Source organism: Vanacampus margaritifer, chromosome 2 (genome assembly GCF_051991255.1).
Source record: "Vanacampus margaritifer isolate UIUO_Vmar chromosome 2, RoL_Vmar_1.0, whole genome shotgun sequence".
Lineage (NCBI taxonomy): Eukaryota > Metazoa > Chordata > Actinopteri > Syngnathiformes > Syngnathidae > Vanacampus > Vanacampus margaritifer.
The window spans coordinates 27,112,976-27,127,261 of record NC_135433.1 but is presented as its reverse complement, the minus strand read 5'-3'; the positions used below and the strand labels follow the sequence as shown (position 1 = coordinate 27,127,261).

The window sequence follows — 14,286 nt, the reverse complement described above, 5'->3', positions numbered from 1 at the left end:
TCTTGCTCATCATACTTGTGTTTTGCAAATAGAAAAAATGTTGGTAATCCAAACGGACCTAAAACAGGAAATGCCGAGTCAAATTTCATGTCTTTTTAATGTATATAGTGCATGTTAACACGTGGTTTCAACTTTCAACTGTATACTATACTGAAGTATCTGTACTAGATAAAGTCTATAATGCCAGCCAAGAGAGTTGAACAAATTTTGAAGCAGAGAACATCTGTCCATGAAAAGACCGAGAAGTTGCTTAAATTCAGCAAAGCATTGTGAGAAAAAATACATTAAATAAATGCTAATTTTCTCCCAGTACTCTGCCAACGACACTGCCATTCCTACATTCCAAAAATATGCACGGTAGGTGGACGGAAAACTTTCAACATTCTTTACATGTGAATGCGAGCGCAAATGGTTATTTTACGCCATGGGATTGGCTGACGACCAAAGTCAGCTGGGAGAAAAAGAGTTGCACATAAAGGCACCTGATTATCTCCTCGCGGTCACCCTCTTGCTCCTTTTGGGTGGCAACCTTCACCTTGAGGCGGCTGATCTCTGTGTCCAAGCTCCTGGCAGTCCGCTCCACTTCAAGGCGCTCGGGCCAGATTTCTCTGGCTTTGGACATGTTTTCCTGCACAGAATCAGCCAAGGGACAACCTCGTGAAACCTTCCCAAACATACACCGAGAGTTCCTTTGAGGAGGGAACGCTCCTACTTCAACTTCCTGCTCCTTGCTCTGCAGCGTGGCTTCCAGCTCCTGAATTCTTTTGAGATGGCCGTTGCGCTTGTCATCGTAGTACTTCTTGTGATGCTTGCATTTCATCACCTCCTGGTCCACCTTGATCCACTCCTCCTGCACAACAACACGGGGTCACAAGTACAGGTGTTGAACATGATGGCGGATATTGTCCTTTATCCAAGTCATTTCTTCTTCAGGGCATTGAATCGACCGCAACGGGACTGCTCTGTTTGTCTTACAAGACATTTCGCCTCTCATCTGAGAAGGCCTTATTTCATCCAACAAAGTTTTTTTTAGGACTGCACCAGCCTGAGTTTGTGTGGAAAATTGGTGTGTTGAAATTGATTATATGAATCACTTTGTTGCCATGTGGACCGGATGAGTTTCAGCCCATGGCATTAAACTGTCTCGTCTAAGTGTCAATGATATTCCATCCCGAGTTAAAAATCTGCACTCATCTAATTGAAGTCATGATGCTCTAAACTTATGATAAGCACAAAATGGACAAGTCACATATGGCCAAAAGCCTGCCGCACAAAAATTGTTGGGAACATCATCAATTTAAGGACTTGCGTCAGCCAGCTATCACATTTTTTTTTTTAATTAATTACCGTTTTTTATGGACTATGAGTCACTCCGGAGCATAAGGCCCACCAGTCAAAAAAAAAAGCATGATAAAGAAGAATAAGTCGCATTTTTGGGGAAATTCCTCCTGTGCTGATGTACTAGAGGCGGCTTTTGTTATGTCCAGTTTTGTCAATATCGGACCCGTGAATGTGACATTATTTTTTTCCTTCAATATTGGTCTGGTATTTATCTGAATTGTTATTGTTTGTGCATGTCCAATTGAATCACTGACATGACAATCCTAAATGAATAGTGACACCAGAGGCTTATGCTCGGTTCAAATCAGACATGAAATATTGCGTCTCCCCACGTGCCTCAATTGCTTTCGTTCGTTGTGCAACTATACAGCGCTTGCTACGAGCAGAGAATAGTAGGTGAGCCTCATCCTACTCCGAAAAAAAAGGAAAAAAATTTCTAAACGTCGCTAGTCAATCTGGTGGCGGGTGGTTGTGTAACTACTATTGCTGCTAAAAGTTCAGCAGCTGTAAAAAAATAAAATAAAAAATTTCGGCTCAGCCCCAGCCACTATTGGAAGCTGGCTGTGTTATTCACCTTTAGGTCTCACAGACCACAATGATATTGTCCCACTCTGTTTTAATTTCACAACGCTGTGTGTGGCCATTCATTTATTTAGCTGTTGCTGCGTGTCTGGTCCTTCTCAATCCGTTTATTTTTGTGAGGCTTCGCATTATCAAGCATTCGCTGAAAAGTGCTGAAGCACACGGCAAAAGGTTGGCACTTCCATCAATCATCAATTCCAATCAATGACAATGCCCACCTCTGATGTTAAGTACAATCTCAATGCCGATTGGCTTTCGGCGACGCGCCGCCATCAAAAGTTCATTTCAGCCAACCACCGTGAAATTGGCAAAGGAGCAACATTTTCACTTCAAATGCTTCTTCCGCGCCACCTGGCACACCACCGCGCAAACTGCAGACTACATATAGAAATGCGCCGCCAGAAACGCTCAGCTTGAGTTCAGTCTGACCGCAGCATTACCTTAATTGCGTCTGCCTCCTCAGCGATTGTATTGATGCGCTCCTTGTGCTGTTTGTACACCTGCTCCGCCTTCTCATAGTTCTCCTGGAGCTCTGACGTTCGGGCTCTCGCCTCCTCACACTTGCTGCTCTTTGTAGAGATCTTGGCGACAATCTCCTGAAGGTCCTCCTCCTGTTTATTATTTGTTTTAATTTACAGATTGGAGGGACTCCGCTCCAACTAATACAGTGCACCCGGTAACATACCAGTGGCTTAAGGTCCTCTAGCTGAGGCTCTTCCAAATTCTGAAGGTCTGTCAACTCCAGTCGATACTTTGTGGCTTTGTCCTGCAATAAATGTGGAAATCTGATGAGTTCCCCACTCATATCAATGGGATAAAATGTAATCGCAATTGGCCAAATAAATTCAATACAATTTCACAACAAACTGAATAATGAGGAGAAAAAAAGAAAAGCAATACATTAGCAATCTTCAACTCTGCGTGAGCACTCTTCTCCAGCTTCTCGTTTTGTTTGATGTCTTCGTCCAAATTCTTCATTTGTTGTTGCAAGACCAACGCCTGAGCTTTTTGAGTCTCCAGCTCTCTTTGTAGGTGTCTGCCAAACGGGAAATAAAAGGGCGACGACACGACAATGGTTATTATGCTCTTAACAAAGTGGAAATGTTTGGCCTTGAGATTTCCACCTTATCTCCTCTTCCACGTCACCCGAGAGGCAGTTGGATCTGGTCTGCTCAGATGTGTAGCAGCGGTTGCTGAAAATCTGGTCGCCATCCTTGGAGAAAGCCTGGTAGCAATTGGGGGGCGGATGTCCGTTCATCATCACGTTGCAAGCCTCAGCTCGATTCTACAAAAGAGTGTACAAACACATGCTCAAACAACCCAAAGTGACAGAAACATTAAGATTAGATACAGTGAACCCCGCATATTCATGATTCGGCCTTTTACAATATATATGTACTGGGATATGACTATAAAATGTGTTGGGGCGGTTTTCTAATCCGTGTAAAATACCATGGTATGATTTAATTTTTTTATGTGGGAAAATAAAGCATTTGAATCAGAACTACAGACGCACCATAATGCTATTATCAACCGACACTGATAAACCAATCATTTAGAAAGTGCCGATGTCGTTCACCGATAAGCCGATAATTGTTTGCAAAATTGACTTGAAGATAAATATACTTTTGAGTCCTACAATAAGTCTAACATGTACAAATACATTGAAACATTGTGTAAATCACACCTTGAAGTAGAATTGTATTGATCTCTTCTTCAAAGACAACCAGTAACTCAATTTGAGTTGCCACAGTCATGTTTTAAAAATGCAACAAAAAACTGCGAGGGTAACACAAGGTCGTGTGCGTTATGACGTCACAAATATGCGACACTACCGTAGGAGAGGGGAGGGGTTGAGCAGTTGGGCACAACTTGAGCCACAAGCACAACAGATGAATCAACGTGGCAAATCTATTATTATTGGCAGATTTCTATATTTGGTTTATCTGTATGACGTCAAATTGGTCGCTAATTGCCGATAATTATCGGCCACCGATAATATTGTGCATCCCTAATCAGAACACCGTGTATAGCCCAGGGGGGGCTGGATAAAACATACTGGATAGATATAGATAGATACATACTTTCATAATCCCAGTGGGAAATTGAATTATCCATCTGCTCCAACTGACAACAGTACATTCATAATAAAAATAAATAAATAAAATAAAAAATAAAAAACAATACATGGGTAAAAAAACAGTGAATATAAATACAGCAATGCTAATTTTTGGTTTACATGTCTCTGACCATGTTCACTTCAATTAGGCGCTTTGGTAGCCATCCACATGATTCTGGTAAGCTTCTGGTTGAATCTTTGACCACACCTCTTGACAGAATTGGTGCAGTTCAGTTGTTGGCTTGCTGACAGGGACTTTCTTTAGCATTATCCACATGTTCTCAATAGGGTTTAATGAGTCAGGACTTTGGGAAGGCCATTCTAAAACCTTAATTCTAGCTTGATTTATAGCTATTCCATTACCACTTTTGATGTGTTTGGGTCATTTGGCTGTTGAAACACCAAACAGTGCCCAAAACCCAAACTTTGAGGTGATGATTTTTGAAAAAAAAAAAAGGGGAGTTAATCCTCTTTTTTCACTATCCCATTTACTCTGTGTAAATCACCAGTTCTATGGGCAGCAAAACAGCCCCACAGCATAGTACTACCACCGCTGTGCTTGATGGTAGGCATGGTGTTGTTGGGGTTAAGGCCTCACCTTTTCTCCTCCAAATTTATTGCTGGGCAATGTGGCCAAACAGATCAGTTTTTGTTTTGTCTGACCACAGAACCTTCCTCCAGAAGCTCTTATCTTTGTCCATATGATCAGCAGCAATCTTCAGTCGAGCCTTAAGGTGCTGCTTTTGGAGCAAGAGAGCTTCCTTCTTGCACAGCAGTTTCCCAGTCCATGGCGGTGCAAAACACGCTTGACGGTGGACACAGACAGCTGTATTCCAGCAGCTTCTAATTCTTGGCAAATCTGCTTTTGGTGGTTCTCGGTCAACTCTTCACCCTCCTGACCAATTTTCTCTCAGCAGCAGGTGATAGCTTGCATTTTCTTCCTGACCATGGCAGTGATAAACAGTGCCATGCACTTTATACTTGTTACTCTTGGAACCTGCAGCTGCTTTGAAATGGATCCAAGCAACTTTCCTGACTTGTTCAAGTCAATGATTTGCGTTTTCAGTGGTATGAAGCTCATTTTATTGACAAACTTTCTAAGTCACCGAAATTGCCAATTCATGTTGCTGTATGTATATTTTTGAACCAACAAATTTGGTCACTTTTTCTTTTAAAGGTGCATGTCGCAATATTAACGCAAATTGGAGTGTTAAGATAACCATATTTTTCACCCACACATCGTTTTAAAAATTGGATAATAGACCGGAGGCACTACTGTGGCACAAATGGCCGTTGCCCCTATTTTCCTGTAGAGTGAAAAAATGATGGGTGTTCGGGACCAAATCGTAAGTTTTTGTGAAGGCAGGCGCGTGCATGCTTTCTCTCTCGCTCCACAGAAGCGCTGGGAAGGCGGATGTGTTTGGGAGTGTGTGGACGAGACCATGTAAAGACACAAGTGTGTCAAAATAATAATAAATCAAGACTGCATGCAACCCCTCCGTCTCCCGCTAGCTCCTTTTGTTCGACCACCGGGCCGGAAGTTTGGCGACATGCAACGGGAGTGGTCCACCGAGGTGACTCTGACCAAGGGCAACCCAACCCCCCCCGACCACGGTCAGAATACCAAGCAGAAAGGATAACACTGTCCCCATGAAAAGGGCAAAACTAAAGTCGCACAAGCGGCGCACGAGGACGTGGATCAATATTGGAGCTGTGTTAATATGGGAGTAGGTGGAAAAACCTGAGAGGATGTAACTGGACTCACAGCTTGCTTTCTTCTTGCTAAAAAGGTACGACTTTGTCACGAAAATGCAATAGGGACTATTTATGATAAGCAATGCACAATAAAACTACCAAACTAACATCTCGGCACTCTGGGCATGTGCACATCGCTGGCTTTCATTCCGCTTTTTGCCAGAGGGGTTGCAAATCTGCAAAAACTCTATATCTTGCGACATGGACTTTTAACCTCGAATAAAGTCATAAAAGAACAAAAATTCATGAATCTTTTTTGTGACAAGAAAGCATCCATTCCAGTTACTCTATTAGAGTTACAGAAACAACTGGAAGCTCGGGAGAGTCATGACATGTTCTTTACAAGTGTATGTAAAATTCTGACTTAGACAAAAGTAATGAAAATTTGTCTGAAAATAAACACTTCTCTTATTATTCTGCCAATACGCAAATAGAAATAATTTTGGTTTTTCATACATTACCTTGATGAGCAAAATGCTCTCAATGCCCCTTTGATCGATCAGACAATTGGCCACAATCGGGTCCTCAATTTCCACAGTTTGAAGCACAGTGGGGTATGCTGGGTGGTTCACAGCCCTAAATGAGACCAACCAAGTTAAGCTTAACTCTGGACTTGAAAATGTTCAGTTGTAGCTGGACTCTCCCCTACCTCCTCCGTGTATTATGAACAGTTGGGAGAAACTTGCTGGTGATGATGGGAGGCCTGTGGCCTGACTGCAGGACTTTGGCCATGAGTCCCTTCAGCACTTTCTCGTCGTCGTAGTTGTCACAGGTGAAGGTCTGCAGCAGACTTTGCAAACACACCTCGACAGCGAGAGCCTGCTCTGGGTCCTTCAGCTTCAACAGGTAACCTAGAGCGCACAAGTTAACAAGCACATGGTGACCCCACTTTTACAGTTGAAACCAGAAGTTTTTAATGACTTCCTTCTTCAAAGTTAGAAGCTCACACACAGTAACAATTTGGGAAAACCCAGACAATGATGCCATGTCTTTGGAGGGTTCTGATAAAGGTACAGCATTGGCAACATTAAGTTAAGTTGGCCCACAAAACCGAATAAGTTACACCAGTTCTGTCAGGAGGAAAAAGCCAAAAATACTTCCACCTATTATGAGCAGCTCATGGAAGGATATGCAAGTCAGAAAGCTTAAAGGCAATGGTACCAAATACAAATGAAATGCATGTGAACTTCTGAGTGAAAAAAGTAATGAAAATGTGTTTTTGTTTTTAAAAATCCTCTCATTATAATAGTATTTAGCAAAAATAAATAATTTTGGTATAGCAAAAATAAATAATTTTGGTAATCACAATTGGCTAAAACAGGAAGTTTAGTCTTATTTCATATCAGACAGGAGTCTTCTTATATAATGTATGTAAACTTCTCGTTTCAACTATGTCTTAAAGCAGTAGTGTCCAGACTATATGGCCCGGACCCTTTGGATATCCCTGTATTTGGTGCATCATGGAATTATAATGTCTAATAATACCCAGGGGTCCTCGTGGCTTGTGCTTGAATTGACCCTGTTTGTGAGCATCCTGGATAGCGTAGAGCAGCGCAGGCATGTGTTCCCCAAAGCGCCGCAACCGATTGGATCGACTGCCTTCCATCATCCGCAAGTTCCTATGGTGGGCTTCCATGGACCTCTTCAGTGTATCGTGCTCTTGTCTGAAGGCACATGAAGAACATATATATATATATATATATATTTTTTTTTTTTACTTTAGCCACGTAACGTAACGTTTTCAGCGGCCTGAAACACAATTACAGCTGTTCATGGGGGCTAAGGATTGAGTGCCGCCCTACAACTCCCCTCCAATTTTAATGCACCACACAACTGTGTGTGGGGGGGGGGGGGCATTGGTTGGGGCAGACCGCAGTATAGAGCAGTGCTGCGGTCCCCTGTCCGTGATCCACCCCCCAACCCCATTTTTTTTTTCTTCTTTTTTTTCTGGGAGATCTCAGTATTGATCATTTGACATGTCATCATCAATGTTCTCCCTTTTTTTTTTTTTTTTTGTATGTGTGTTTGTGCGTGTGTGTATGCGTGCGTGTGTGTGTGCGTGCGTGCGTGAGAAAGAAAAAAAAAAAAGAATTCCCATACCGTTCACCTAAACCGAACACTTCAAAATCCAGCCAGAGTCGTGGGGCCGCAAGGAGACCCGAAGAGGGACCAAAGAAAAGAAAGAAAAGCGAAGCCCAGCACCGACCAGACACCACCCACCGGGCCACTAACCTTCACCAACCCCAGAGACATCTAAACTCCAACAAATCAGGGAAACCTCAAGGGCCCAAAGGAGAAACTGAGGAAAGGTAGAAAGGACAGACGAAGCAGAGTGAGATCCACAGAGTGTCTGGGGGGGTGTCTGGGGGTTTGGGGGCCTGGGGGCGGCTGGGGTGGATGGGGAGCGGGGGGGGGGGGGGGGGTGGGTGAGCGGGGGCTGTGGGCCGGTGGGGTTCCTGGCGGGCCTGCAGTGCCCCGTCCTGCTGCGTTGGGTTGGGGCCGCGGGCCGCGTTGGGGTGGGGGGCGCTCCTGCTCCTGGGTTTGCTCTCTGGCCGGTGGCCCCTGCAGGGCCCAGGGGTCGTCCTTTGGCGCTGCCGCGGCCTGGGGGGCCCTGAGGTGTTGCGCTTGCTTTGTCCTGGCGGGGGTCGACGGCTCCCCTCTTTGGTGGAGATTTTCATGCACGCCAGATCCACCACACCAGCATCTATCGAAACTCAGACACAATCTTCCTCAGGTCATTGAATCGATGGAGGCTGGTGTCTGTGGATCTCACTCTGCTTCGTCTGTTCTTCCTTCCTTTCCTCAGTCTCTCCTTTGGTCTCTTGAGGTCTCCCTGATTTGTTAAAATTTAGATGTCTCTGGGGTTGGTGAAGGACTGGTGGGTGGTGTCTGGTCAGTGCTGGATTTCACTTTCCTTTCTTTTCTTTGGTCCTTTCTCGGGTTTCCTGACGGCCTCACGACTCTAGCTGGAAGTGTTCGGTTTAGGGAAACGGTATGGGATTTTTTAAAAATGTTTTTATAGGTTTTAGGTGAACTAATGAATGCACGCACGCACGCACATACACATATTGACCCACATACAAAAAATAAAATAAAAATGCAAAATATATATATATATACTGTATATATATATATATATATACTGTGTATATATATATATATATATATATATATATATATATATATATATATATATATATATATATATATATATATATATATACTGTATATATATAAAAATAAAAAAAAGGAGCGCAATGATGATGACATGTCAAATCGGTAAAATTACCGAATGAACAATACTGAGCTCTCCAGGAAAAAAAAAAAGGATGGAGTGCTGCCGCGAATAACAGAGAGAATAAAAAAGCTAAAATTAATAACACATGCCACCCAAGAATACAAGTTTTTAACTACCTATACAGTGCTCCCTCACTTTTTGCGGGTAATACCTACCCACCCCCACCGCAATAGGTGAATTTGCCAACCACCAAAATTAAGAAGTCGTCCTTTTATGCTGCTGGGGTTCAGAGCGCACATCCGCTCACATTAATTTAGGAACACAGCTGTTTACTTTGCTTGTGCAGTATTGTGCAGTATTGTATGCACTGGGCTCCCTTTTTTGGGGCACTGTAAATAACTGAAGGCCAACTTTCTGACTTTCCAAACATTCAGAGTAAAGCAGTGCGCTCTGAGCGTATTTCAGAACGTATCCATGATGAGGGAACAGGGATTTGGGGGGCGAAGAGCTGTCTAAAGTTCATGGTCTCTGTAGGAGCAGATATATAGGCGTTTAGTGTTGCAGTGTATTAATAAGATTTTTTGGTTGATTGATTGATAATCAATTCTGTTCAACAAGGAATTTTCCTTTGCCTCGGAGAGTGTTCCGTAGAGTGTCGTGTGGGTGAGCCGTTTGCTAATGTTGCTTTGTGACTCGGAGTGAGGCGAATGGTGGTCAGACTGGATACTGGCTGGTTTTCTGACCCCTTCAGGCCCTCCACAATAAAACTGCACATTTCAAAGTGGACTTTTATTGTGGTCAGCCTAAAGCCTGGTTTATACTTCTTTTTTCTCTCCCCCCAGATAATTTCCATGAAGGCAACTGTGTTTGTAAGCGCAGGTGGCGCGTATCCATTTCCCGCCCAGGAGACAACGTTTGTGTGTGATTGTGTGGATGTGTGTGAGACAAGGGGGAAAAAATGTATTCGTTAACATGGAACTGTTGTGTGTTGGCGAGTTACGGCCAACCGTAACCGTTGCAAATTGGCATTAAATAATTGCCATGGTGATGAGCCAACTCTCCCCCCGGCTTTGTCCCTTGTTCCGTAAACGAAAAACGACTTCTGAATTGCCCCAAAAATGCAGAGGAATCTTCACTCCGTGGCGTCCTAGCCAATAGCACCTCGACTTGACAATCTGATGTGTACTGTGATGTGTACTGCGCACAACTAAGAAGGCAAACGCACGAGTTTATACTCCTGTAGGAGTATAAACGAGGCTTTTCGGCATACCTGTGAATTATTCATTATTATTATTATTCATTTAAATTAGAAGCAGCATTTTGGATCTCCCGGCAATATGGGTTGCGGTCAGCCATGTTTTTCGTCCCGGAGATGACGGGTACAGCACTTCTAAATTCCGCATTATTTTGAATGTTCAGATTACCGTCATTAACATATTTTACTTAATAATTAAAATGTGGACGTTTGTGGATCAATTCGTATTCATCCACATCTGAATGGCGAAGCATCTAAAAATAGGACATTTTCCCCACCCCTAACAGCTACATACTATTTCCCTGACAAATAGAGATTATTCCGATGTGTAACTCTTTGTAGTGATCCATTCACTTACTGTATCTTTCCATGTTCCTCCTTGGCATGACTGCAGGCGTGTTGATACTGACCAACCTGCTGACCCAGAGTTGACATCTGGTGATTTAGATCTTCTAGGTGGCGCTGGATGCGCTGGATGTTCTCGGCCTTGGCCTGCCTCGCTGACCCCGTCGCCTGGTTGATGCTGGGAGGACCCTCAAAGTGAGAAATACTGAGAGGGGGAATGTGCTGCATGTTCCGTTTTATATGTTGCACCTCAGCCGGAGATCATTTATCTTTGAGGACAGTTGAGCCTTGTTCCTCTCAAGGTCCCTCAGGCTAACCTGGCATCTGTGGACTGCAACCTGGAAACATACACAATGAATAAACGCCATGAATGACTTTTGTGTTGAAAGTGAATCATAGGCTAAACAACAAACTCTAACCTCGCTGGCTTTGAAAAGGGCGTCATGTTTCTGTGCCTCGGCCTTGAGCTCGGTACATTTGGGCTGCAATTCCTGGACTTGCTGCTTGACGCCCTCCAGCTGTTCCTGAATCAGTTTGTACTTTTTCTCAGCTTCCTTGACCTTGTTCTGAAAGCAGGAACAATGCTCTTCATGTGGCCAGAAGCACTCAAGGTTTCTGTGGTGTTATTACCTTCCATTCGTTCACTTTTTCATCATATTTCTCCGTGGATTGTTTATTGGCCTGCAATTTCTCTTTCATTGGCTTGAGCTCCTTCTCCATCTCTGTCACCTGCCAAAAAAGTCACAATATCCAACCCAAAATATCATTTTACATACAGTCTCTTGACATACTTCATGTTTGAAGAGGGGAGAGCAAATGAGCTAACCAGAGCCCAGGCCATCTGCTTCTGTAACTCCTCCAGTTTAGTGTACATCTCATCAATCGACGACAGGTTCTTGTAATGCTCCTCTCTCTCCAGGTACTTTCGCTTCAGCCCTTTCAAGTACTGTGACACACATGATTCAAATATCATTTAAAACTTCCAATATGAACACAATCCACTCTGACACGCTGGGTGACTGCAATTTCCCCCCCAAACAATGCCCATAGGAAAGAAATAATGTTAATTTGCCATCGTAAAAGTAGTTAACCACTCTAGGAGTAAAATAAAGTAATATTTAGCCTTTCAGAAGAAAACTAATTAATAACAACAAATACATTGTTCACACATATTTTGTTTTAGTTACAAGTATTTTATGCCACTCTACACCAACTGTAATTGTTACCTCGCCGTGTTGCGTCACTTTATCTTCAGTCATATGTCTGCTGGCTTTGATCTGGATAAAGTCCTCTCTCATCTGTTCCAGCTGTGTGGCCCTCATGAAAAACTAAGAAAAATAGAATAATAAAAGTGATGAAAATCTGTCTCTAACACATAAAACAAACTACGGATGGACAATAATGCTATTTTCAACCGATAAACAAATCATTTAGAAAGTGCCAATGTTGATAACCGATAAGCCGATAATTGTTTGCAAAATTATCCTGAATACAAATATACTTTTGAGTCCTACTATAAGGCTAACATGTACAAATACATTGTGTAAAGCACCATGAAGCTGAATTTTATTGATATCTCTCCTTCAAAGACAACCGGCAGTAACTCATTTTGAGTTTGCCAAAAATGGGTAACATTTTGGGGAGACTGTCAAGAAAACCCACACTGGTGACTGCCATGTTGCATCTTCTGTTAACGCGAGGTTGCACGCATTATGTCACAAATATGCAATATTACCATAGGAGAGGACAGGGGTTGAGGAGTTGGGCATAACTTGAGCCACAACCACAACAGATGGACCAACGTGATAATTATCGGCGGATTTCTTTATTATCTGGTTTATCTGTTTGACATCAAATTTGTCAATAATTGCCGATAATTATTGGCCACCGATGATATCATGCATCTCCAAAACAAACTTCAGCTAAACAAACCCTGTATTTGTCTCCCTCTCCTTTGGAATGCAGGAAGTACTTGCTCATTTCTTGGTTGAGAACTGACACCGGATTGTTCACCTTGGGAAAAAAAAGTAAGGTTGATAAGCACTCTCATAAACAACACAAATCATCAATATCCTGTATTTGTGCAACTGCTACCTGAATATTAAAATTGTCCAAAATAGACACAAGATCCTCCTTTTTGGTTGAGATTATCTGATCTACAAAGAAAAAAAAATTACAGTTTCAAAGAAGGAGTGAAATCAGTTTGTGCGGAAATCATCTATCTACTTGTCTGTTGCGGACATCCCAGCCTTATCGGTTAGCTAATCTGCGGTTAATCGTCATCGTTTTTATTGGGTCTACCAAGTATACCAAATATAAAGTATGAGTATACCAAATATAAAGAGCAAGTCTGTGAGAGCTGCTGTAAACCCCAGCTCACACGCACTCGCTGACATCACCTGCCACCCCATCAGGAACCGCCTTTTAAGGGAACATACTTAACATACAAATACAACAATAAATACTGTATTTTCCTTATATTCTATGCTTGCAATTTTTGGACATGTGTTCAAATATGTTGATTAAGTATTTAAAATGTGTGGTTTAATATGATAAAATGTGCACGTGAGAGGGGTAAAACTAAAATAAATAAGTTTTTATATTGTCTGTCTCTGTCATATTTTTACCTATTACAAGTGGGTTTGATGAATGGTAAGTTCACTAGTCATATGTGATGTATTTTCACAAAATCAGGCTGGTCTCTCCAAAAATTTAAATTGAGATATTCACATCTTGTAATGCTATACTTAATTCCCTCTCAAATGATGTATAATACCTCAAATATACCTAAAAAATTGATGAAGTTAGAGCAATTTCAATGTTGGCAGGTTGAAATTACTCGTTTTGAGATTTTGGCACGTACATCTTTGAAAAGGAACAGTCATGACAAGTTTGCTCTATATTTTACTACTACTAACGATTCATTTTTCAAAAATCATTTCCAGTTAAATACATTTTGTAGAAACTTTATTTGGACGTACGCCGCCATTGTTATTTACGAAGCAACGCATTCAGTGCGTAGTGACGTAGAATGGCGGCTGGCTCTCGTCCTAGCAATGTGAAACGCCTATAAAGAAAGCAAGGTAAGCCTCCGTAGCGTTCCTAAGGGGATGATCAAAACTCTTGAATGTGTCTGGTGAATGACGAGAGCACGGCGTGTGGGAGAGTGACTCTCCCAATCGCTTTCTTTGTAGGCGTTTCACATTGCTCGGCCGAGAGCAAGCCACCATTCAACGTCACTACGCACTGAATGCGTTGAGACGTAAACAACAATTGCGGCGTACGTACAAATCAAGTTTCTACAAAATGTAATAAACTGGAAATCATTTTTCAAAAATGTATCTCATAGTTATGTTAGTAACAACCAAATAAATAATATAGAGCAAACTTTTCATTACAGTCGGGGTTCCTTTTAAAGGTCCATAGCAACTGGTAGCTTAGGATAAAAATGTTATCCCCTGAAAAGTCAATTCTTAAGGACCATTGCGATTCGCCATCATCTTTTCATCTTTAGGTTTCATATTTCATAGCAAATATTTACATTGCATCCCATTTAAAAGAGCATACAGTGAAAAATGTGGTAGTATGCAGATTGATTTGTCAATGACGTACATGTCATCAGTGTGTCATCAGTGTGTCATCAGTAGTCAA

General features: G+C 42.2%; 1 protein-coding gene across 3 annotated transcripts in view; it reads right to left on the bottom strand.

The window, feature by feature from the left end:
- The window catches only part of LOC144044238 (structural maintenance of chromosomes protein 6), a 28,308-nt gene that overhangs the window by 1,961 nt on the left and 12,061 nt on the right, over nt 1–14,286 (bottom strand). For all 3 annotated transcript variants that reach the window (XM_077558512.1, XM_077558513.1, XM_077558514.1), the window contains exons 6-22: nt 12,730–12,791; nt 12,568–12,648; nt 11,862–11,963; nt 11,462–11,581; nt 11,266–11,364; nt 11,055–11,201; nt 10,885–10,973; nt 10,649–10,813; nt 7,283–7,461; nt 6,447–6,648; nt 6,259–6,373; nt 3,048–3,208; nt 2,824–2,959; nt 2,609–2,689; nt 2,364–2,534; nt 713–850; nt 483–628 (exon numbers count right to left, since the gene is read on the bottom strand). In XM_077558512.1, the coding sequence (XP_077414638.1) occupies nt 483–628; nt 713–850; nt 2,364–2,534; nt 2,609–2,689; nt 2,824–2,959; nt 3,048–3,208; nt 6,259–6,373; nt 6,447–6,648; nt 7,283–7,461; nt 10,649–10,813; nt 10,885–10,973; nt 11,055–11,201; nt 11,266–11,364; nt 11,462–11,581; nt 11,862–11,963; nt 12,568–12,648; nt 12,730–12,791 (2,194 nt within the window). The remainder of the gene's footprint in view (nt 1–482; nt 629–712; nt 851–2,363; nt 2,535–2,608; nt 2,690–2,823; nt 2,960–3,047; nt 3,209–6,258; nt 6,374–6,446; nt 6,649–7,282; nt 7,462–10,648; nt 10,814–10,884; nt 10,974–11,054; nt 11,202–11,265; nt 11,365–11,461; nt 11,582–11,861; nt 11,964–12,567; nt 12,649–12,729; nt 12,792–14,286) is intronic.